Source organism: Prunus avium, chromosome 7 (assembly GCF_965620075.1).
Source record: "Prunus avium chromosome 7, drPruAviu1.hap1.1, whole genome shotgun sequence".
In the NCBI taxonomy this organism is placed as follows: domain Eukaryota; kingdom Viridiplantae; phylum Streptophyta; class Magnoliopsida; order Rosales; family Rosaceae; genus Prunus; species Prunus avium.
In genome coordinates, this window is record NC_142290.1 from 19338124 (window position 1) to 19363655 (window position 25532).

Sequence of the window (25532 nt, forward strand, 5' to 3'; positions counted from 1 at the left end):
TTCATTTTTATGAGAGAATATACGGAGCAATTGTTGGAGCACTCATGCTATGTGGTGATATGACTGTCACACCGAAAAATTACCATGTTAAAATACAATATATCTATGAGAAAGTCTAAGGTGAATGCGTCACGTGGTGTTACCAATTCAATCATGTTACGACATGTATATTTATTTATTTCCATATTACCTATTAAAAAAATAAAAGAAAAAAGAAAAAGAACAAAATTGAACAAAACTAAAATTCCATGAATTTATCATGTCTTCAAATTAAGCAGATTTTCGAAATGTAATCATGGTTATGGGTATCCATCACATCCACAGGTTCAAGAGTACTACCAAAATCAGTGCAAAGAAATGCTTTGGCAAGCAAATCAGCCACAAAAGAACGAATTAATTATGAACTGAAAACTTGTTACAACAAATGATTAGGCAAACAAAAACACTGCCTAAAATGATGCAACCAAATTAGTAGAAGAACCCCAATTACTATAACACACATTTTCCTCTATCATCACAAATACACACACATACATAATACTCACACTACAAGACCTGATTGTACTCACATTTGCAAAAACTCAGTCAGCACTCCTTCTATACTCTGTCATCTGGTCCCGCAAGCATCACCTGCCATTTAAATAATTTCCACTCCAAACATCATATTAAGTAGAAAATAAATAAATAAAAACTAGAGAAATATAAAATAAACAAAAAAAGAAAACAGTAAGCCAGAAAATATTATTGAAATTGCAAAACTTCATCAGAAAGGTAACACTAATTCAACTTCCTACGGATATATTTCCCGGTTCATACCAAATTAAAAAGAATATATATATTTGAAGCCACAGTATGACGGAATGCAAAAAAACTAAGAAGCAACATACATTGCAATCAAGAGCATATTTCCTGGCAAGTATAATGGCTGCATTTCTTTCTCTCTCTGTTTCAAATGTCAATACAAATGAGAGACCCTTCCTTGCTTGCCAAAACATTGCCTTTGCCGCATTAGTAATATCGCCTCTAACACCGCATAGCTATACACACAGAAAGATTATTAAAGTGTTAAAGTGGCTTGTCTGGGACGTACGAGCAATTAAAGCATGCAAGAAGAAATAATAGCAATGTGTTTCAAAAGAATTGGGGAGGTACTTAGGTCTAAAGGAAAGAAAATTTCTTATAATTTTGGAAGGTAGGTAAATGCTCTATTGGTCAGAGGGACATGAAAGCATAAGGCAATCAAAATTTTGGTTTGTACATGCAACCCCGAATGATGCATTATGAGGAAGCATTCTGCGGATATATTCACATGTGTTCTTCATTATCAGGAGGGCATTATACAAGTAAGGATACTAGAATTCCAACCCAAAAATTGATACTAGAATGGGAAAAAATCAAGAAAGGAATCCCTTAGGGAATAATTACAGCCTCGAAACAAAAGCCTATTTTGGGAAATAAAATAAGACAAATCACCAATAGAACAAAAGTTTATTCCAACACCGACAGTGAAGTATATATTACTCTCACCAATCCTAGGTCCATGACTTGAAATAAGAGGATGCTTTCATCTTTAACTAGGGCTTATTCTACTTTTTTTCTTCATGTTAAATGAAAAGAAGTTGCATTTTTCAAGTATATGAAGATGGATTTGTTACTGAGATGTGCGAATGAGTTTTCCTTCATCAATTTATGTTTAATTAGAACATAGATTCAAGTGAGAATGACCTTACCTGCATTGAAGAGGAATATATTTCCCTAGACTTTGTAATCCATCCTCTACTAAGCTTCATCCTCATCTTGCCAACATGAAATGCATGAACAGAATGTGATGGATGATCTTGTCCATTCACTTTCGAAATAACCACCTACAAAACATCCAAAACAGAACTAGCTGAGAGCAAAATTGTCTATTTCTGCAGACAAGCATTCAGTGAAAATACTGTATGTATCTTTTCTTTCGTTCTTTTCAAATCAACACATGATAAGAAATCATGATGAGCCATACGCAAGCCAAAGATTCAAAAGTCTATGCAGCCTGATTATGGCATTATCTTGTTTTTCTTGAAAAGACATACGGACTGTAGTATTATAGTCATAACGTGATGAATCTCCAAAATGAGGGAAAGATCCCACTAAATTTGCACCAGCAACAAGTCTGTGATAATTTTAGCGCGTTGTGTGATAGCAAAGATTGGCAGTTTGGATTAGGAACATAATGTAATATTCTAAATGACCAAAACACATCCAATAAGTCAATTCAAACTTCCTTGCAGATTCAAGCTCAAAGTTGTGAAAGCCTTTTGTCATGCTGGATACCAAGGATACATCTCTTGTCCTCGTGCGGCCTAATAAGTTCTGCTTATTAGCATAGTACCACATCGCTTGGGTACCTTTGGGATACAATGTGTATAAAAGCACAGGCAACCTTCCTTGTAATCCAGTTTTCAAGGGAGAGTTCTACTTCTACCTATGACTTTATCGTGGTATAGAAGTCAGTTTACTGAAGGGATGCGTCGGGTTTCAGTCTCCTACACTTTGCTGAGAGGATAACCCGTGTGTTTCCAGCCCTGGTGCTAAGGGGTAATATTACCTGAGAAGCTAACTGAGGGAATCTCATGAATTGATGGCTAGAATTCTAAAGACCATGAAAGGTCAGTATCCATGTAGATTAAACCATGTGTCTACATCAATGGACACATTAGATACACCACGTAGAGATCAGAACTTTACCTTACCCTGGCACAATTCAGTTCATAAGAATTTTTAGGCATATGAGTACATAATTAAGACATTTTTGTTTACTTTGACGTAGATGAGCATGAAGCAATTTATTGCAACACAACACGAATCATCAAGCAGATAAATATGGAAGTAACAAGAGATAAGTAAGATCTTACATTAAATTCAGTGTTAGATTTTCTCAAAAGTGTATCTACATAGCTTCCAAGTCCTGCAGCTGTTAAAAGTAACTTAATCAAAATTTTGTTTGCTTTCCTCTAAGACCAATTTAATATGTACAAAGGATAATATACTCTAAGGAGGAGCTTAAATCTGGAAATTTACTTTGGATTACGTGAGGAAAAAATAAGTTACACTTCTAAAAGTAATATTTTAGGAAAAAATTCATATTGAGCATTTTAGAGAAATACCAACCAGGATCAATTGGACAAGCGGTCGTCACTGTGACTCTTTGGTCATTGGAAATAATGTCTGCTTGTAGGATTCGGCCAACATCAAAGGGTTCTGGAGCATAAATTGATTTGTTGGCACCTGATGAGGTGGAAAATTGAGCATTATTAGACAGATGTAACATAAAAAACCATGAATGATTTGGGGGACTAATTGATTATCTGGAAGCCAATGTAGTCAATAAATGATAAAATAGGATTCATGTATAAAAAAAACTTGATCAAATCCTAGGAGTCAGCATTGAACTAGAAAAGGATTTATGTTTTTGTTACTGGATGTAGTTTGTGAACACCTAAATTCATATAAACCTGTTAACCGTGGGCAGAACTGTTCAAGAATTTTTTTTATAGTATGTTACAAGATATAACATCTGGGAATGAAGTTCCTATAGCTTATAATAGTTTAAATCTGGGAAGGGAGTTACAATACGAAAACATCTGTGAAGGAAGTTACAATATTTTATCAAAACATTCTGCATGTGCAGCCTCATCTGGAGATAAACAGAGAAACATATATGTGCAACCTTATCCGTAACCGATGACAGATAACTGGCTAATGGGGATGAGAGATTTCAAACCCAGGACCTCTCATAACCAAAGCTCTGATAGACAAATACCATGTTTGATTACCATTGTAGCCCAAAGGTTTAAGCTAAATGGACATAGGCAAACCATGTACAAAAACAAAACAGGTATATCATTTGACTGCATCAAACAAGATCCTCCAGCTTGAACACAGTGAGGAGCTACTCTTTGATAACATTGACTGAATGAATACCTGAGATAGCTTCGTTCCTGCTGCCATCCGATGAAACACGATACCATTGAATTGCACATTTTGAAAGTTGCGGGGCATTTTCTGAGCGAGGTTGGATTCGTAGATATGCACCTAGAGTTTCTGAACCATCTATAAGATATAAACAGGATTTGTTTTCCTCTGCCCACTTGCTCATTGCCAGCTGGTAATAATAAGGAAACAAGGTAGGGCAAGGAATTATACATTCTAAATTATTTGGAAATTGCATAAACAATAGAAAGATTGACTAAATGAAAATGAAATCTTATATCAGGCATAGCCACAAAAAAGCACACATAAAGAAAATAAATAGAGGGAAAAAAAAAGACCAGAGAATTAAAAAGTCTATGATCATTCAAGTTTCATTAAATCAGATTTTTTAGGAATTTATCTGAAAACAAGAAGTAAATAAACATGCCATGCCAACAAGAGAGCATTTATCTGAGTACAGTACATTAACAGAACTAAAATTCATTTCAATTTAACTTCAAGAAAAGATAAGTAACTTTGAATACACTTCACAGACCTCTTTCTGAAGCTTCACTGAAAATATGCATTTCTCTCGTATCTGAGTTCGTAATGCACGAAGCTCATGTTCCATGTCCATTACCTGAAAGTTAATTCTATGAGTCAAGATTAAATATTAATCCAAGAAGTGTACCCCAAGAGGCCTGCTGGTATGACAAGAATAATATCACCTATTTTAATTAAGCAATAAAAAAGAGAGTTAAAAGAGTAAACTCATCCAAGTATGAGTTACGGAATGAATTAAAAGTCCAATAATGGAATACAACATTAGAAAAACAATTGAAATTAAATAATCAAATGTGCCAAATGCTAATATAGGAAAGTTGTAGCATGATTTAATGATGAATAGTATTTCGAGCAGAAACCTTGAAGAAATTTTCGTTGGATGAGTTTATCATACCAAATACTCCAAACATAAAGAAAACTAAAAATAAACAAGATGTGTCTTAACAGAGAGAAACATCTTAGACATCAAACATGGCATAATTTTCCAGACTCCCGTACTACATCTGACAAATGAAAGGTAGGCTCCAAGTTCCATCCTTTAAGCTTCTCTAAGTTGTCTTTCTTTACTAAATTGTAAAACTTTCCATGATATTTTAAGAGAAAAGATTCCGTATGAAAGTTTTCAACTTAAAATGATTGCAGGTTTCATTCTGGTTAATATATTCTGTTTTGTTTTCCTTGCTTGATTTTAAAAATTGTTCTTGCTTTACAAAGTCATGTAGCGAGCCAAAATGAATTGATATATAAACTGAAAGCGTAACCTATTAATAAAAAAACAAAGTTGAGAATATAACACAAAACCTTGCTTGGCTGATGCATCAATTTAATTCTCCTAGCTTCCTGAACCACCTCAACTAGCTCCTCCACATCCTAACATTAGAGAACAACAGAAAAATCATAAGTTCCTTGTCCTTCCATGCATAATTTAAATGGTAAAGAATTTAATTATTACTGATCTTGAATGCAATTCTCCATATTCCATTCACTATGAGAAATCTACTGATAATATCAGCAATAGAATACTGAAAGGATGCATCACATGGGGAACTATATAAAGGGTGCAAAAGTTGAAGACAAATTTGCTGACTCACTGGCAAGAGATGAAGACTATACTTATATCCTGCCATAAATATCAGAGAAAAAATAAACTCTTCCCTTTCAAAGACCAAACACTTTTATCATTCATTCTTCTGAAAGATCAAAAATTTTGGTTTTAAAATTGTACATTCACAGTGACTTTAGCTAGGCTATAGATGGATAATTCAGTGGACAAGTGTTACTGATTATAGTACCCCAAAAGGTTTTCCTAAAAACCAGTAACTAGCCAATTAATAGGTTAAAATATTTGACCACAAAAACATGAAAAAGCTACTGAATTGAATATATTCTAATACAAGTTTTAATCCGATTTTCCAGTTGAAATATTACAAATTGATTTTTTAATTGTTCTAGAATATACTTTATTCTTAATGTGATATATTTATTTATTTATTTATTTTCATCTTCTTCATTTTATTTTTTGGCCCCCTCACTCCTGAAAGCAGGTGTACCTCAAGGATGGGTTGGGTTTGTTCTCCTACCCTGCATGGAAGGGGCCAACCAAGTCTCCAACCCTAATGTTGAGGGTGAGTGTTAACAAAGTCCCACATAGCATGGGTACGTTGGGATGTGCGGTCAATAAATATATTGACTCTTTACTTGTATGTGTGTGTGTGTGTGTTACTCATACAAGTGCACCCAGGTAACTATATATTTTGAGATGCTAATCCCACAACGCATGCTACATGGCTACAAAAGATTGGTAGTTCAGTATAAGAGAATAAAAGAATCCTGAGCTCCAAAATGAAGAATATTGTCATTACAGTCCTCTCAAACAAAGAAAGGGACTAATCCAAGTTCACAATCTCCTTATGTTCCTATTAAGCCTTCTATCCGTGCAAACCTTGGCCAACATTTAAAACGTAATTGGATTATCATAAACGAGCATGAGAAGGAGCTCATAGAAACCTGTTTTTTAGAAGCTTCGGATGTTGTGTCTTGCTCATCAAGAGCCTCTCCAATTCTCTGTACTACTGCCCTCGCACTTTCAATTTCAGCACAAGCAAAAGATTTCTCTTGGTTAACCAACTTTTTAGCATCTTCAGATGCCTGCACATATAAAATGCAAAGAAAATAAGAAACAATTTTGTGCATGAACGATGACAAATTAAAAGGTGCATGGCAAGAAACTTCTCCCTGACCATAAATTACAGTGACTTGCTGAAGGTGAATGGTTAGTGAATCTGATTATCTTGTTCTTTTCCTTTCAGAAAAAAATGCTTACTGGAAATCATTTTGTGGACGCCATAAAATAAAATCCATGAAAAGGAGTACCCTATGTGTGTCTGTGTGTGCATTCGTGCAGGGCAAGTCCTGAGGTTTATGGGCCCCTGTGCGAAAATGACAATCAAAGTTTAGCCGCTGTGGTTCTGTATAAGAGGGGCTTTAATTGACAGCAAAGTCATGATTCTTGTGGATCTATGAATTGTTGTTGATATCAAGCGGATATCAACTGCCATATCCTACCTAACTCAACATGCATAGGTTTTTTTGTATTCTTTTGAATTCATATTGAATTAAGCAAATAGAAATTATGGTTGGTCCTTTAGAAAAGAATCAATGGTTTATCTTAACCAGATGCACATTGGTAGTTCTAAAATTCAGCTTAGATGGGGGATCTTCATTCAATTTGCACCCGAGTTCTTCAAAAAAAAAAAAAACAAAGTTGCATCTGAATGCCTGATTGTCAAATTCTAAGATGTAAAAGAAGATTTATATAAAGCTTTTCCTTGAAAATCTACAAGGAAATATAAAAAGGAATAAGAACCTGTTTGAGAAAGCTGGCCAGCTTTTTCACTTCAAACTTCTCCTGAATCAGTTCTCCTTCCTTTTGAGTCAACTTAACTGCTAAAGCTTCCACCTGCATGAAAGGATCCAATTGGATTTGCATACACAAACTGATTCCTACAACTTAATAATATAATGAAAAAGAAACAGAATAACAAAGGGAAAGGAACCACCAATAATTGCATACAGTGTCAGGCATTAACAAATTTGTGCAAAAAGCCCTGAAAGGTAGTCGCTCCATTTCCAAAGCCAAATAACTTTACCATGCATGCTCAATCATGAATTATTGATAGATATAAACAGACTATTCTTCGTTCAATAAATAAAATATTTTCCTAGAAGTGATGATACATTATACATATCCACCACCCACTAGGGGCAGATTACTTGTTTGAGGTAGGCAATTCAAATGAAAGTTCAAACCAAGTAGAAGATAATCATGGAAAACTAACCATAGATATAGCTTTCTCAACATCCTCTTTATTTCGCCCCGCTAAGCGCCCTCTCAAATGTTCCAATGCATCTCTAAGCTTCTTCAAAAGAACATGTCCTTCCAAAGAAGCCACTTCTCTAAGCTTTGCCTGAATCAAAACCGGAAAAGTAACATTCATTTGTCATATACTCTCATAAAATTTTATGCTCTTCCCAGAAAAAAGTGGTAATAAGATAACTAAAAGGTTGTTGGACAGGGCCATGTTGAAGGTCAAATTGAGTACAAAAATAAATGAAAAAAGTTGGAAACCTCTTCAGACAATTTAGCAGCAGAAGCCAAGTTCTTGTCAAATTTACTGGCAAGGTCACGAACTGAGAGACGTTTATGCTGTTCTGACAAATGGGTGGTTTCCCGTTCAACTACCTCTTTTAAGGTCGGACCATCATTATTCTCCTTCGGCTCTTCCAGTATCTGATTATTAGGTCCTAATTTATACTTGGGAAAACCATTAGAGATGAAGCTCACATCAGCTGACACTGACAGAACTCCCTCAGTTGGGATCTGATCCTCAAATTCAGGACTTATCTTCGTCATTGGTTCCGATTGTAGTCTCTGTTGAAGCAAACAGAAAAAAACCAAACAAAGCATGAGACCTCTATAAAAAACTAACAAATATCAAATCTTCTAAATAAGAACCTTCATAGAAGTTAATCACCAAAAGTAGAAGATGCAAATATGCTCGACATCCCATATATTCCCAGAATCTATGTAACGGCAGCTGAATACAAAAATGTAAATTTATAATATTTTTTTTCCTTCTATTTTAGAAGGAAAACTCTGAGTCAAACATGAAAATCATTCCAAGCTGAGAAAGATAAAAACAAAAATGAAAACATGAAATTCATTCATTTTAAAAGTGCATCAATCTCAGATGCGAATACTCTTACTTACACACTAACTTGAAGTAAATAAAAAATTAATGAATTAATTAAGAGAAAAATCAAAAAATAAAAGATAAATAGAAAAATAAAATCATTAAATTAGTACAATTAGTATCTGAAATAACAGCCCTCAATAATTTGTTCTTACTTCTAAATTAAACCACCAACTACCAAATTCCAAATTACACTCCAAAAGTTCCAACCCACATTACAAAGTTTCTCCACAAAACAGATTCTTCATCAAACAACAAAAATTTTATGAAAAAACTAAGCAAGCACAAAAATTATGCTAATTTGTAATATAAAGCTCACATATACAAAAATAAGAGCCACCCCAGAACTCCAAATTACAGGCAAAACCAAACTCATGCAACTCTAACACAGCTTAAGATAAAAGCCACCATGATACCACCTAAAGCTTTAAACTTTATGGTATGAAACAAATGGGGGAAACCCAGATAAACAAAAGAAAATAAGAAGATATAAATGCAGCCCAAAATGAGTAATTATACTTACAGATCATAACACAAAAGTCCAACCAGAAGAGAGAAATATGCTAAATGCTGGTGGGGCGTTAAGAGATTCTTCTTCTTCTTCCTGTGTGTTATGAAATATGTGTGCGAGGGAGACACAAAGAGAGATAGAAAAAAGAAAGTAAAACAAGAGCGAAACAAGAAGAACAGCAAGTAGACGAAGAAGAAGAATCTAAGGAGTGGGTTTGCTGGCTTTGCTTTGCTTTTTGAAAAGGCAAAAGAAAAGCCTTCTGCTACTGACTCCTCTGTCCCTTGAATGTATTTATTTTTCTTTTACCTCATCATTGTAACTCTGTGGAAAAGAGTGCTTGTGAAACAGTAAAAAGTGAAAATCCCGACCTGCTTTCAGTCACGCGCTGGCCCCACCCACTGAGTTGGGTCCCAGCCCCCCAGGTACTGGTTGGCCACATTGGTTTTTCTGCTTTTGTCGAGTTAGGAAGGGGAGCAGAAGGTGTGTTTCTCACACACTGCCATACATAATCTCACGACGTCTGAATGTAGCATGTGCAGACGTGCGCGTGGGGAGACAGTTTCTCGCTAGGGAAGTGTTTGGCGGGGCGTGGTTACTTACTGGTTAGTTGACGGGGGTGGCCTCAGCAGAGAAACCTTTGTTCTGTGAATTATTTACGAGAATGCCATCGCATGGAAGTGAGCATGTCTGTCGGTTTCTAACGGAAAAAGGGAGCGTGTATGCGTCTGGTAAAGTTTCTTGTTGGACCAAAAAAATTTGGGTAGCCTAACATTTCAGATAATATTTAGACCAAACCGAATAACAAGTAAAAGAAAAAAATCTTTAGGAATGTATATAAATATATATAGATTTTTTTTATACGGACGTTCAGATATTATTATCGTGCTGTTGTGTAGTTTCTGTTATTCTATTTTGTTTTTCTACTTTATTATAATGACATTCACACAATAATAACATTATAACATCACCGTAAAAGAAAAACCATATATATATGAAAATCACAAATGGCATGCACATGGCAGTGGGCTCTTGCATGGAGATTTGGGACATGTTGAGAAAGAGAGTGTTAGTCAAGCTGTCGTTCTCATGACTAATAAGTTCCCTTTTGACGGATTGATGTCTTTCATGTTATGATGAAAGTTAAAAATATTCCTAATTTTAAAAAAATTGATGTATAATTATAACAACATAGATAACATTGGACGCTATAAAATAGAGAGAATTCGGTGTGTTATTTTCTTTTTCATCTCATCTTTATTTAAGATTAGGGTTACTCGGAGGATGCTTCCAATTTTTTATGTTTTGCATCGTTAAGGAACTTAAGTCATAAAATATTAACTATCATGTAACGAGAATAGCACTTTTTGCTATCCCCGAATATAGCAAAATAGTGCTATCCTTGTTGTATGAAAGTTTTTTTCCTCAAGTAGACAATCACATAATTATTGAAAGGATGTCTGCATATCAATGATAGTTACCTCTAAAATCTCTATTAAGAAAACTGAGTGGGATAAAATCTTAGTAAAAGGAAAAGAGTACAACATTTGTCTAGATAATTGACATCACATTGAAATTCATTAAGGCATCTAATTTAGACCAACAAAATCAATGAACATGGTGCTTAAAGAAAGTACTTAAATTTCAATAATTTAATCGAGTGGTCAAATGATATCGGATTCAAGTGATTTTTTGTAAAGATGATCTTTGAATGAATATCTACAAAATATTGGATTAGTGAAATAAAATGCGGAGTGGACCCCATAAGAGTGTCCCTCAAATAAGCTCATTTGAGGGATCCCTCAACATAAACTCATTTATTCAAATGTTAAAAATATATGTGCAATAATTTTATTTTTTTAATCAAAGATAATAAATTTTAACATTACAATCAAAGACATCAACATAACATCTAAAATACCAATAATATGTCATTTGATTATTGAAAGAATGACACAAATGAAAATAAATTAGATTTTTAAAGGTTTTTACATAGGCCCTCAAAATCTCATAGTCAGTGGCGGAGCCAGGATTTCACATTAGAGGGGGCCCTTCATAAAACTTGTCTTCAGTTCATAAATTAATTATCATGAATTTCATATTTTAAATTGGTTAAATACTAATTTCATCATCTATACTATTAAAGACTTAAAAATTAATCATTTATATTCCAACAGAGAAAAGAAATGAAAATAAAAAAAGAGTTCATAAAGCGCAATATTAAGGTGCCCAACTCATACATGAAAAAAAAATAGGAAAAAAAAAATTCACAAAGCTTTAAACAAAATAGGAAGAGAAAAAAAGTTTAAAACTTTAGGAGTTTATAAACTAACGTAGAAGATATCATAAACTAACGTAGAAGATTTAAGGGAGATGAGTAGAAGGGAGATCAAGAAATTTTATGGTTTGTTTGTAGATAAAAAGAACCTAATATATTAATTTATTTTAGGGTAAATATCCTAAAACTAATCAAATATATTATAATAGTATATATGATATATAATATACAAATAAAAGAGGTAAAAATGGAGGGGGAGCTTCTCATAGTCTACCTTAACAACAACCACCCTTATAATTATTACAATGTTGCAAGAAATCTAATCCTACATGCACTTGTTAATTCACATTTTCTTCCGTCCTTTTAAACCACCCTTATAATTATTACAATGTTGCAAGAAAGTGTCAGTGCTTATAAACCAAGAAAGGAAACCACTCCCTTCCAATGTGAGACTAAGTGAAAGTGTATTTTCCTATACAAACTCTAACAGTATATCTATATGTTTTAGGAAGCTTTATTAACACTCCTAGTTTGTCATCATTTTGCAATCCAAACTCAATATTTTATTATTTTAAAACACTTACACAATGAATGTGTGATGACAATCTGAGAATGCAAATAACATTTCTCATTTTTCTAACCAAACTATCAAAGATATTTTGTATATAAACTAAATGCATACATATAGAATGAGATGATATGAGAATGCTTGTGTTAGAGTAATGTTAGAATAATGTTCTCTTGCTATACAAATGCTATTACCCAAGTCTGAATTTGAACCATCCAATTTGATAAAAATAAAACCAATTCATATCTCGGATTCTTTTTTCTAGTACAAGTGATTGGTGGAGAGAGTTTACACAAATATTTATTGGGTGCATGGGGTTTCAAAACTCTGTATATATGAGTGGAGATGAAAGAGGTCAACCAACTGAGCTGTAATCCACTGCCTAGCTCGGATTCTTAATATGACAACACAAAGAATATCTTATTTTGCTTTACAAGATAATATTTCTCCCACATATATCATATACGTTAGCAAACCATATGATATATGCCATATTATTTGCAAAACTAGAAGTATAAAACTCAAGCATCCATGTAATTATTAATTTCGTGTTGGTGCCTAAGGCGTGGAGGATAAGTTATATCCTAGTTAAATTATTAGTGATGGTTTGTATACAAAATATTATATCTATAACGGCCAAGGTGACAAAGATGCTTTGGTTTTGTTCTTTGAGATTGTTTAAATGTTAATTTATATATTTATTATAGTGGTTGTGGTGGGGAAGCATTTGTAGGTGATGTGGGGATATCCAACTCATTGTTGCCTTGCCTCTAATGAATAATGATTAGTAAACTTAACACTAGCTAGTAGTGACTTGTAATTTAATTGAGAGTAGGGCTTTCGGCAATTGGCACCATAATTATCGCTAATAAGAGGTGGCCCAGGAATCTAGGGGAGCTGCGTAACACTGGGGGCCTAGCTAGGGCTCCGTTTATACAAGTTGGGCGATATAGCATGATTGCAACTATAATATTTTAGGTTGCATATATTCTGTTTTCTATGTGTTTTTTTAACAATAGGGGGTTCGAACTTGGTTGTAAAGAGACGGACGAAAATTTTGAGATTAAACGATAAATTTTAAATTCATTTTATTTTAAAAACTTTGATGTTTTTTTTTATACAACTACTGGGGAAATGTGGAATCGAATCTAGGACCTAGGATGCAAGATAAATGCTCTTGACCACTTAAGTTACAAGATCTTTGATATGTTAGAATAGATACTTTGGTATTTCATATTAGGTACATCCTTAAATTTGTGTGTTGCCACGTGTCCTAGAACATATTAATATATGTCACAGTGTGACGTTAATACATAGTCATATGCACTTATAAACATCTAAATCCCCAATATTTTGCAATTTAGACATATGAGGAACACATACATATAGAACTATATGTATGGGCTGGGTAAAGTTCAGTTTGGTCTAGTTCTGACCTCAAATTGGAATTAGAATCGTCACTATTCATTCTGTCCGGTATCCGGTCCAATGAGGTCCAATTTGCTCATAAACTAGTTCGATTTTTGATTTTGGACCATAATCTTTTTTTATAAAAAATTTTATATTCTTTTTTAACAAAACCCAACTAAAATTTCAATTTCATGTAAAGGGAGGTGATTGAGTCTAGAAAAGAGAGGTGATTTGGAGTTTGGTTTGGGGAAAGATTAGTTATGAGCTTATAAATTTAGTAGTGGTCTTAAATATTTTATTAAAAAAATTTAAAAAAACACAACTCGATTTGGTCAACCTGATTTTTTGTCAACCTGATTTTTCCGGCCCAACTCGGCTCCGTTTTCCTATTTGACTCGATCTGGTAAATTCATTTACTTTTTACCCCAAAGAGAGAGAGAGAGAGAGATAAACCACTTATGTTGTATATATTTGTGGTTTAACTATTAGAATTGTGTTATGAATATTGATCTACATATGGACCACAGCCCGACCCGAAATAAACCTTCCTGACACCAAACACTGTCCAGTGCCAGCTCAATTCCATGGTCGCCCAGAAGTCCTTATCTTATCTTCTCTCTAAAAGCACTATTGTAGGGCTTGAGTTGGGCTATATTGGCCTTTTCTCCGCTAGTGCCATTCACTGAAGTGCTTTTTCTAATAGCAATTGGCAAAGGCAAAGGCAAAGACATAGGATCTTCTTTTGGGTTGGCACATGGTAGGGACTCTGAGAAACCCAGAGGTTATCTTAGCCGCATGTGTTCCAAGTCCCAAAGTATATGTAAATACCAGATTGCCTCTCCAGGCGACACGTGTCTGAAATCCTAGTGGAAAATCATTCATCCTTGTCATTTTCTGCATGCAAATATTAATAATGTAGGGCTAGGAGGAGGACTATGTTAGGTCATGTGATAGGAACATACACACACAAAAGGGAACTATTTAAATTGTGACAAAACTTTGGTTTTCATGCATTTAATTTAATACTTGGTAGTAGGTTGGTCTAGGTGCTTTGATTTCACTTAATTTAGTAAGTTTGATTGTCTTCTAGGGGTTGGCATGGCATGATCTCTATTCAACCACCAAAATTACCCAAAAAATTATATCACGGATTAGCTAAAGTTTACATTTTAAAAAAAAAACCAAAAATTAGTGTCCTTGGGTTTACCTCAGTGGTCGAGGTGCTCCCCTCTCCCCTCTCCCCTCATAACTCAGCTTCGAATCTCATAGAGTGTGTACCCCCTCCTCCTTATTGATGTAACTCAAAAAAAAAAAAAAAAAAAAAATATTTCAACTACAATGATCGACTCTAAATTAAGCTTAGTTATAATTTTTTGATCGATATCAATTGAACTAAAATAGCTAATTTGGCTTGAGTCCTTTGCAACTTGAAGACTTGTTTTTTAGAAGACCGGAGCCAAATGTGCTTTTGGCAGTGTTTGATTGAAAAATCTAAAAATGCTTATGGATCATAAAAGTGTTTTATAGAGAAGTGTCTCTAGAAGAACTTTCAAGTGCTTTTTCAAAAAGCATTTTAATTTTTAAAATAAATAAATAAATTGACGCTCTTCTAATAAAAGTGCTTTAACTAGAAGCACTTATAAGTATAAGTACTTTTATAGAAGCATTTCTAAACTAGCATGTTTCCACCTGAAAAAGAAAACGCAATTTTTTTCCCTGAATGTATGTGTCTTTTCTTCTAGCTTAAACATAGTTTCTTTGTTAGAGATTAAATAAATTAAGAGTCACACATAGAGTACATGTTTCTTGAGAAGAAGTGTTAAACCTGACTTTTGGTTTGGTGTTTCAAAGTAAAAAAAAGTGAAAAGTAGATGAATTTTATGATTAGTATTCAAAAAGTCAATATTTGTGTATAATGTGAATAAATAATAACTAAAAATTGAGAGTATCTAGAATTTAAATATTGATTGGGTTATTTACTCAAATGGTCCTCAAATTTATACTCGATTTATATTTGGTCCCTCAATTAAATTATTCGTTCAAATGGTCCATCAACTCTTTACTATTCGTCGAATTGATCCTACAGTCAATATTACCGTTAAGTTGAGAGTTAAAATCGTCAGTTTATACTAAAATATTAATAACTTAATTACAATCTATATAAGCCTATAAAATACTATAAAAATCAGAAAATTTAAAAACTGAAATGCCCAATAATCAAAAAACCAAAAAATAATAAATAATTTTTTTTTTAAAAAAACCACCAGAACCCGCCCCCCACCTCCATCTCTACAACCCTCCCCATCAATCCAATGTAAATCAACAAACACCCATTTTTCATTTTCTCCAGGCAGTCATTGAATCCAAGAATCACACCAAAATATGAAATTTAATTCTACATTTCTTCCACAACCAAACATAATATAATCTCAACCAAACAACCTAATATAAGATTTGACGGGATTTCTTAGTCTTGGGACTAGACGCCAAATTGGATTGTCCGAAGCTTTTTCAATCTTGCCTTCTATGGATGTAGACGACACTAAATTTGCAGAATCCTAAGTTCACGCCCAAGTTTTCTCCCCAAGAGACAGAGTCGATTTTTATTTAAAAACCAAAAAGAAAGAAACGGTGAGGATGAAACCCTTCTCTAGAACAGAGCGAAATGGGAGAGAGCACAGAGAGAATAGAAGGAGAGAGGGAATGGGGAGACAAAGGGGAATGGGAGGAGAGATGCCCGTCAGTTGGTTCCCTTCAAGACGAACTCTCACTAAGCTCTTGCAAGTTTTCAAGCTTTTGGGGATTGGACCTATCAAATGGTTGGTGTGTGCTGTAAATTTTTCTAGTGATCCGCCTTGGAAAATATTTTGGGGCAAATAACCAGAAAAGTTGTTAGTGTCCAATTGCAGCCCAGTTAACTTCATGAGATTCGCCATCTCTTGGGGGATGGAGCCAGAAAGTTCGTTAACGTGTAGGAATAAAATTTCTAGGTTGCTCAAGTCACCAAGTGAAGTGGGGATGGAACCATTGAGTTGATTTTGGCTCAACTCTAGATCCACAATAGATTTCAAGTTCCCTATCTCTTTTGGAATTGTTCCGGAAAGATTATTTTTAAAGAGATAGAGAAGGGTAAGGTTTGTTAGATCACCTAATGATGACGGGATTGGACCATATAGATTGTTATTATCAATGCGTAATTCCACTAGAGACTTCAAATTTCCTATTTCTGAAGGGAGAGAACCAGAAAGTTGATTGTTGTACAAGTATATCGTGGTCAGGTGTTTTAAATTTCCAAAACTTGGAGGAATGGCACCTGTTAAATAGTTTTCATGCATGTATAGAACTTCTAAATTGGAAAGGTTACCAAGAGAAGATGGAATTGGACCTTGTAGATTGTTGGTTTGCAGAGCAAGCTCATTAAGAAACTTTAGCTGACCAATTTCAATCCCATTTAATTGGTTCTCATTTAGGTGCAGGAGTTGAAGATTATTTAGAAGACCAATTTCTGGTGGGATTTTCCCAGAAAACTGATTATAAGAAAGGTCAAGATAGATGAGTTTGGAGAGGGAAATGATTTGAGGTGGGATGGCACCAAAGAGTTGATTCAAGCTGAGGTCAACATATTCAAGATTAGGAAAGGACAAGAATGTAAATTCATATAGTGTACCTTGAATCCAAGAATTGGTGAGGTTGATCCTGTTGACACTTCCAGCAGTGTTGCATGAAATACCAGTCTAAATATTGCATGGGGTTGCATTTGCTTTTGGATTGTAACTCCATGAGGTCAGATTATTCTTGGTTTGATTTTGGAAGCTCGCTTTCCATTTGAGAAGAGCCTTTGCTTCAAGAGAAGAAGTAGCAGAAGCAAAAGCAATGTTTGGCGATAAAAACAGCTAACTATACAAGATAATGCAAGCTAGAGAGCTAAAATATGCCATGGGTTTTGTTTCTGTGTACAATCTTATAGTTGATGACTTTATTTATAGCTATTATTCTACATACCCTGTTTCTCTTTCCAATGATCCACAGGTTTTGGTGGTTGAGACTTGAGAACTCTCTTCAGTTTTATTTCCAAGTTTGAAAGTTTGAACTTTGTTTCTGCTATTACATAATGCAAAATACCACGTCAGAAACTTGTCCAAATACAATAATATAAGGAAGGTGCTAAAATATGAATATGGGTTTGAATGTCTTAGGTTTTTTTTTATTCTTCTCCATAAGGAGGTATATATATGAGTTTGCAAAGTGCTTTACAAGGAAAGATATACAGTAAGTAATTAGGAAAGTATCTCCTAATTATACAAAGATTTGTTAACTAAATAGAATGGGAAAATAAATCCCTTAATTAATCAAGGAAATAAATCTCCTTGATTAATTAGGAGACTCACGTCAACACTCCTCCTCAAGTTGGTGCATATACGTCACCAATGCCCAACTTGGTAACTGAGTCATGAAATACTCTGCTACAAACAGCTTTTGTTAAAACATCGGCCAGTTGATCTTCTGATTTTATGAATGGTAGGCGGATGATCTTTTTCTCAATTTTCTCTTTGATAAAATGTCTATCCACTTCAACATGTTTGGTGCGGTCATGCTGAACTGGATTATGTGCAATGTCAATGGTTGACTTGTTATCACAATGTAACTCCATTGGCTTTCTTGGCTTGAAACCCAATTCTGTCAATAGTTTTCTAATCCATAGCAATTCACAAACTCCATGGGCCATTCCTCGATACTCTGCTTCTACACTCGACCGAGAAACCACATTTTGTTTTTTACTCCGCCAAGTGACTAGATTACCTCCCACGAAGGTAAAGTAGCCTGAAGTAGAGCGTCTATCAGTAATGGAGCCAGCCCAATCAGCATATGTATATCCCACAACTTCAAGATCTCTATTTTTTGAGAACAGTAATCCTTTTCCATGAGCTAACTTTAAGTACCTTAAGATTCGATCAACTGCATTCCTATGAGACACATTGGGTGAATGCATGAACTGACTAACCACACTCACAGCATATGCAATATCCGGTCTTGTGTGGGCTAAATATATTAACCTTCCAATAAGGCGTTGGTACTGTTCCTTATTGGTTGGTTCTTGATCCATGTCTTCACACAACTTGTGATTCATCTCGATGGGCGTGTCAGCAGGCTTACATCCAAGCAATCCTGTTTCAGCGAGCAGATCCAATACATACTTCCTTTGTGACATAAATATACCATTTGCGGACCTTGCTACTTCAATTCCGAGAAAGTACTTCAGATCACCTAAATCCTTCATCTCAAATTCCTGAAACAAATACTTCTGCAGTTTCAGTTGTTCTCCTGTGTCATTTCCAGTCACAACTATGTCATCCACATAAACAATCAGTGCAGTAAGCTTCTTTCCCTCACGCTTCAAGAAAAAAGTGTGATCCGAATTACTCTATGTATATCCAAAGTTCTTCATGGATTTAGTGAATCTACCAAACCATGCCCTAGGAGACTGCTTTAACCCATATAATGACTTTTTGAGCTTGCAAACTTGATTCTCCTTGTCACGAGCGAATTTACATCCTGGTGGCAAGTCCATATATACTTCTTCTTCTAGGTCTCCATGTAAGAATGCATTCTTTACATCAAACTGATGTAATGGCCAATCGAGATTTGCTGCTAGAGATAGAAGGACTCTGATAGTTTTGATTTTGGCTACTGGGGCAAAGGTCTCTTGGTAATCTATCCCATATCTCTGTGTGTATCCCTTCGCCACCAATCTAGCTTTATATCTTTCAATGGATCCATCTTCTTTGAGTTTCACAGTATAAATCCACCTGCATCCCACTGTCTTCTTTCCATGGGGTAATTGCATGAGTTCCCATGTGCCATTCTTCTGGAGTGCTCGCATTTCTTCATTCATGGCTTCTTTCCATTTTTGGTATTCTAGTGCTTCAGTTACACTGTTGGGCACAGGTATTTCGGCTAACTGCTTCACATAGTGTACCCGGGACTCTGATAATCTGTTGAGGGATACATAATTGTTGATGGGATATTTCCCCTTTGCATTAAGATCTGCTTCGTAGTGAACTGGAGGTTTACCATGATTCTTCCTTTTTGGAATATGATATGCAGGCTTTGTGCCTTCTGAAATGCAATCATCAAAAAATATTTCATTACTGTTATCAGTTTCAGGTGGAGAAGTTACCTGAATGACGTCCTCAGCAGGTGATTGGTGTGGTACTGGAGCTGAAGAATTCTCCGGAGCAGGCACAAACTCTTCAATTTTCTCCTCTTGAGTGTGATGGCAAGGAGATGACTGAAGTTGAACAATTTCGGAAAAAAATTTGGGGGGTGACCGGTCGCTGGGTGCAGGCGACCGGTCGTTTTCAGGCAGAGGCGTTGGCGACCGGTCGTTTGGAACATGGCGACCGGTCGTGTGCATCTGGCGACCGGTCGCTAGAGGCGGGTGACCGGTCGTTTTGAGTCTGGAACGAATCTGGAAAAACGTCTGAAGGAAAAAATTCTGAAATTGGAGAAGTGTCCTCCTGTGCATCTGAAAAATAGACCTCGTGTTCCCGGAACACAGCCTAGTCGCGAAGTATAAACCTTCTGACTGGGAGGATGATAACAGCTGTAACCTTTCTGATGAGGTGCATAACCAATAAAAACACACTTGTCGGCGCGGGGATCCAATTTGCTGCGTTGGTGATCATGTAAGTGGACAAAGACCACACAACCAAAAATGCGGGGTTCTAGGTTTTGGGTTGGAGGTATTTGGGTATGGTGGTGGAGTGTTTGAAGGGGCGTTTTGAACTGGAGGATACTGGAGAGAATCCGATTTATAAGGTATGCTGTAGAGAGGACGGCTTCTCCCCAAAAGGACCGAGGCATATGTGCACCAAAGGGTGAGGCACGAACTACTTCCAATAAGTGTCTATTCTTTCGTTCTGCCACACCATTCTGTTGAGGAGTGTAAGGGCATGAGCGTTGATGTATGATGCCATGATCTTGGAAGAACCCAGTAAGATCATGGTTGAGAAATTCTCCACCATTGTCAGACCGAATAACCTGAATTCGGGTATGAAATTGTGTCTCCACCATGTGATAGAACTCTTGAAATTTGGAACCAACTTCCCTTTTTGTTTTGAGAAGGGAAACCCAGTTCATACGTGTGTAATCATCAATAAATGTGACAAACCATCTAGCTCCCCCGGGCGGGGGAATTTTAGCAGGGCCCCAAATATCAGAATGAACAAGGGAAAAAGGAATCAAACTTTTATTTGAATTTAAGGGGAAAGGAACACGATGGCTCTTGGCCAGTTCACAAATGCCACACTTAAAAACTGAACTATCTAAATTGGAAAATAAGGAAGGAAAGAGCTTTTGTAAATATCCAAATGAAGCATGTCCAAGACGGCGATGCCATAACCATACTTCGGAAGTTTGCTTCTCAACACTTGTACCCCCAATTTTGTATGCTTGACTGAGGCTGGCTTCACTGTCAGATGCCAGGTCCAAATAATAGAGTTTGCCCCTCCTAGTACCACAACCAATCATCCTGTTGCTGAGAATGTCCTGAAAAACACAATGAGTAGGCCAAAAGGTTACAATGCAATTCAAAGCCGAAGTAATTTGGGCAACAGACAAGAAATGATGATGTAAGGATGGAACAATCAACACAGAATCCAAGGTGAGGGAGTCAGAGAGAGAGAAGGAACCCTCCCTGTTTGTGCCTGATGAATCACGGCCATAAGCTGGCCGAAGGAGCCCCTTCTCTCGGCCTTGGCACTTGTTCGTAAAAACTGAAACGCAGCGTTTCGCCAGGGTACTTCGCCTTCTTAAAAGATAAAAGAAGAAATGCTAAGGCATTATCATCTCGGCCTCAAGCGCAGGCCGAGGCCGAGGCCGAACAAAATCACGGTCAAGGCATTATAGGCAAATCATCACGTGACAGCAGGGTCCCAGGCTTCATTTAATGAAGTAGTGCCTGTTTAATGCAGCAAACCCATTGGCCACAAAGAAGCATTTAATGCATGAGGGAAGGTGGGAAGTGACTAAAGTCAGGATTTGGTGATGGATATCAGAGTGATTAGACGTGGACATTCTCACAAGAATTCTGATAGCCTGAGATATTGGTTCACCAGCTATCCAGGCCAAAAATGCGTCTCCACGGCCAGAGGTTCAGAACCCACGATCGAGAGCGGCGGCCGAGATTCACCGGGATTTCTGGGGTCACACCACCATACTTCACGATCCCAAATGTCGATTGGACTGCCCACTTGCGCTAATCAGACTCCACTATGCGTAAATTCAGCCTCGATTACTCATCCAGGGACTCTTCCTATAAATACAAGACTCGAGCTACATTCAAAGGGTTCAACACCAAAACAAAGCCTCCCACGGAGCAACTTATTTTTTCCTGTAATGCACTTTCAATATCTTTACTTGCTTTCCTAGGAGTAGTGGTAGATTGTAAGGAAAATCCATTCATCAATATATCATACGACCCTTGATTTTCAAGGCGCCGGAGCACCATCCTTGTTGTTCGTTCACTCACCCCATATATCACACGACCGTCGCTCCCTGAGCAGCGCGCCGGAGCACCGCCCAAAACCCACCACCAACACCATCACTCAACGGCCTTGTAGTTCAGGCCGTGAACCTAACAACCGAGACCAGTTCCTCTCTCGGCTACAATCGTTTGACTAGGAAGACAGATCAAACAGGCGCACCACTTATCCATCCAACACTCATCAACACATCGACACATGGTAGACCGTGCTGGCACGCCCGTGCACAACCGCAACGCACCCAAAAGCAGGAAACCACGTGTTAACACACATCCCCTCGGCCCGGAACTCCAGGCCGTGAGATTTGCGCGGCAGACACTCCCCAATTACTGGAGAGGGGGTACCATTGACATTAGACACCACCGATTGAGAAGACGGTGTATGAGAGGTAATTTGTCTCGGATCAAAGGTCATGTGATCAGTGGCTCCGGTGTCAATGACCCATGTGTGTTTCTTTGAGGAACTATGCAAAACATAACCTTGGGTACCTGTTGTGGCTTCAGAGGCAGAGGCAGGAGCCGGTGCAGTTGGAGCAGCAGGACTTACAGGATCCGCTAAGGAAGATGTGTGGAGTGAGTTGCTCCTATTCCTGCGAGGAGCTTTGGAGTGGTCCCACCAATCCGGGTACCCAATGAGTTCGTAACAGCGAGCACGAGTATGTTTGCTTCCACCACAATGAGTTCATTTGTGCTCCAGACGAGAGCTTGTGGCCTGAGTCTGAGAGGCGCCACCGGTGGAGGGCGGAGGGCCCCGCGGACATTGAGTGGCCAGAACCGTAGTGTCTGGAGTACTGGCCATGGTCAGTCGTTGTTGAGTTTCGCGACTAGGCTCTGATACCATGCTAAAATATGAATATGGGTTTGAATGTCTTAGGTTTTTTTTTTTATTCTTCTCCATAAGGAGGTATATATATTAGTTTACAGAGTGCTTTACAAGGAAAGATATACAGTAAGTAATTAGGAAAGTATCTCCTAATTATACAAAGATTTGTCAACTAAATAGAATGGGAAAATATCCCTTAATTAATCAAGGAAATAAATCTCCTTGATTAATTAGGAGACTCATGTCAACAGAAGATTCCATGACCAAATAAAGTCATCAGAGTCGGCCCATGGTATGTGTGATCTATGCGACCGCACAGGGCCTCCAATTTTTTTTTTCCTACAAGCATTATATTATATATAAATAATGTTGCATTGTGATTTTACAATTATATATATACAATTATTACTATTATTATAAGATTGCTTCACAATTCTCCAAGCACGTTATTGTTCCCAATCCCAACAACCTCTCTCTTTTCTCCTATTCTTTTTTATTTTGGTTGAATCCATGGTCTCTTTTTTATTTTAAAAAAACATTTTTCTCCTCTTCTTCCTTCGACTATTTCCAATTTTTTTACATGTTCCTCATATTTGGCTGGCTTGGTGTGGTATATCTACCATTTTCCCCCCATTTTTGTTTGACTTGCTGTTGTTTCTCTGCCATTTTTTTTCTTTCCATTTTTGTCTGACTTGGTGTGGCTTGGTATGACGTGTATTATGTTACTATATTAGAAAACATCATATGGAATTGAAAATAGATATAGAAGACAATTGAGTGGACGTTAGTATGTGAAAATAGATGTAATTCATGCCACTAATGATGATTTTGGTTTAATTTATAAATTTTGAATTTTGAAAATTTTACAAAAAAAAAAAAATTGATTGATTTTTTATTTTTTATTTATATATGGCCTCATCAGTTTACTTTGCATAGGGTCTCCAAATCTAATGGACTGGCTCTGATAGTCATATATATAAGGAAGGTTCCATGTCTAGTAGCATCGATACCTTTCGTAATGAAATAATTTAACACTATTAGTATGCAGAATTTGAATGGGAAACGCTCAAACACCTCGACTTTGACTTGTGAAACACCCAAAATACCTTGACTTTAGATATAACTAATCAGTGAAAACTACAACTTATGTGATGTTTTCTCCCATTGGCACCTTCTACAGTGCACCAGGTGCACCCATGCACCATTTGTCCTTTATGATGCTCCCAGATTTTTTAAAAAATTGGTTACCGGTTATACAAGTTATCAAGTTTCCACTTTTTGAAAATGTAATTGCATAAGGGTCATGCAATTATGCCCTTCCTGTTTGGCAATTGGCATATGATTGGATAGTGATTTACAGTAGTTTAGATATGAGAGTACCATAACATTGTAAGAGGATCCTAAAACTTATAAGTTACAAGATTTGGGCAGCTGTTTACAAGTTTTTGAACTATGATTACAACATTAGGGTTCACCTAATTCATAGTATTGTAAACATCCCAGTTTACAAGTATAAGGACCCAATTTACCATCCGAATGTTCCTATTTACCCTAATATTGTACTACATGTCTTTATCTTTGTAAATTACGATGTTACAAGATTAAGGATGGGTTTTACAATGTTCTGGAATATAACTATCCATAAAAGAGTAATACAAGACCTTAGTATTGTAAACATCCGAGTTTACAAGTATAAGGACCCAATTTACCATCCGAATGTTCCCATTTACCCTAATATTGTACTACATGTCTTTATCTTTGTAAATTACTATATTACAAGATTAAGGATGCATTTTACAATCAAATGGAACATAACTGTCCAAAACCGAGTAAAACAAGACCTTAATATAGTAAAAGTTTGTGTTCACACATATAAGGACTCAATTTACTTTCCTAATGTCCATAGTTACCTTAATATTGTACTAAACGTCATTCTCTTTGTAAATTACGATATTACAAGATTAAGGATGGGTTTTACAATGTTCTGGAACATAACTATCCATAAAAGAGTAATACAAGACCTTAGTATTGTAAACATCCGAGTTTACAAGTATAAGGACCCAATTTACCATCCGAATGTTCCCATTTACCCTAATATTGTACTACATGTCTTTATTTTTGTAAATTTCGATATTACAAGATTAAGGATGCATTTTACAATCACATGGAACATAACTGTCCAAAACCGAGTAAAACAAGACCTTAATATAGTAAACGTTTGTGTTTACACGTATAAGGACCCAATTTACTTTCTCAATGTCCCTAGTTACCTTAATATTGTAATACATGTCCATCTCTTTGTAAATTACGAAATTACCATAATAAGGATGGGTTTTACAATCTCCTGGAACATAACTATCCTAAATAGAGTAATACGAGACCTTAATATTGTAAACATTCATGTTTACAATACTAAGGACCCAATTTACCTTCTGAATGTTCCCCTTGACCCTAATGTTGTACTACATGTCTTTATATTTGTAAAGTACGATATTACAAGATTAATGATGCATTTTACAATTATATGGAACATACCTGTCCAAAACGGAGTAAACCAAGACCTTAATACAGTAAACATTTGTGTTTACACGTATAAGGACCCAATTTACTTTCTCAATGTCCCTAGTTACCT

At 36.1% G+C, this 25532-nt stretch overlaps 1 protein-coding gene and 1 pseudogene across 2 annotated transcripts; both read right to left on the reverse strand.

Moving 5' to 3' along the window:
• Window positions 1-376: 376 nt before the first annotated feature.
• LOC110752187 (stomatal closure-related actin-binding protein 3) lies at window positions 377-9547 on the reverse strand. 2 transcript variants are annotated; one of them, XM_021952788.2, is made up of 13 exons: window positions 9295-9547; window positions 8147-8449; window positions 7857-7985; window positions 7385-7477; window positions 6526-6666; window positions 5320-5388; window positions 4511-4594; window positions 3967-4147; window positions 3154-3270; window positions 2898-2956; window positions 1731-1865; window positions 888-1037; window positions 377-630 (listed from the first exon to the last, which is right to left on the reverse strand). In XM_021952788.2, the coding sequence occupies exons 2-13, from the start codon at window positions 8429-8431 to the stop codon at window positions 598-600; spliced, it is 1476 nt and encodes a 491-aa protein (XP_021808480.1). In that variant the 5' UTR covers window positions 8432-8449; window positions 9295-9547; the 3' UTR covers window positions 377-597. The 2 variants fall into 2 exon arrangements, with proteins under 2 accessions (XP_021808480.1, XP_088100454.1); XM_088244328.1 differs by lacking the exon at window positions 9295-9547 and adding an exon at window positions 8553-8687.
• Window positions 9548-16138: 6591 nt separating this feature from the next.
• Window positions 16139-18401, reverse strand: LOC148293074 (uncharacterized; annotated as a pseudogene).
• Between the last annotated feature and the right edge of the window lie 7131 nt (window positions 18402-25532).

Bases quoted from the DNA above. Each gene is read 5' to 3' on its own strand.
- LOC110752187 (XM_088244328.1), bottom strand. From the start codon at position 8,588: ATGGGATGTCGAGCATATTTGCATCTTCTACTTTTG. The intron at 5,389-6,525 runs GTTTCTATGAGC...CTCTAATGTTAG, and splicing joins CCGAAGCTTCTAAAAAACAG to GATGTGGAGGAGCTAGTTGA. The intron at 1,038-1,730 runs GTAAGGTCATTC...CTGTGTGTATAG, and splicing joins TATATTCCTCTTCAATGCAG to CTATGCGGTGTTAGAGGCGA.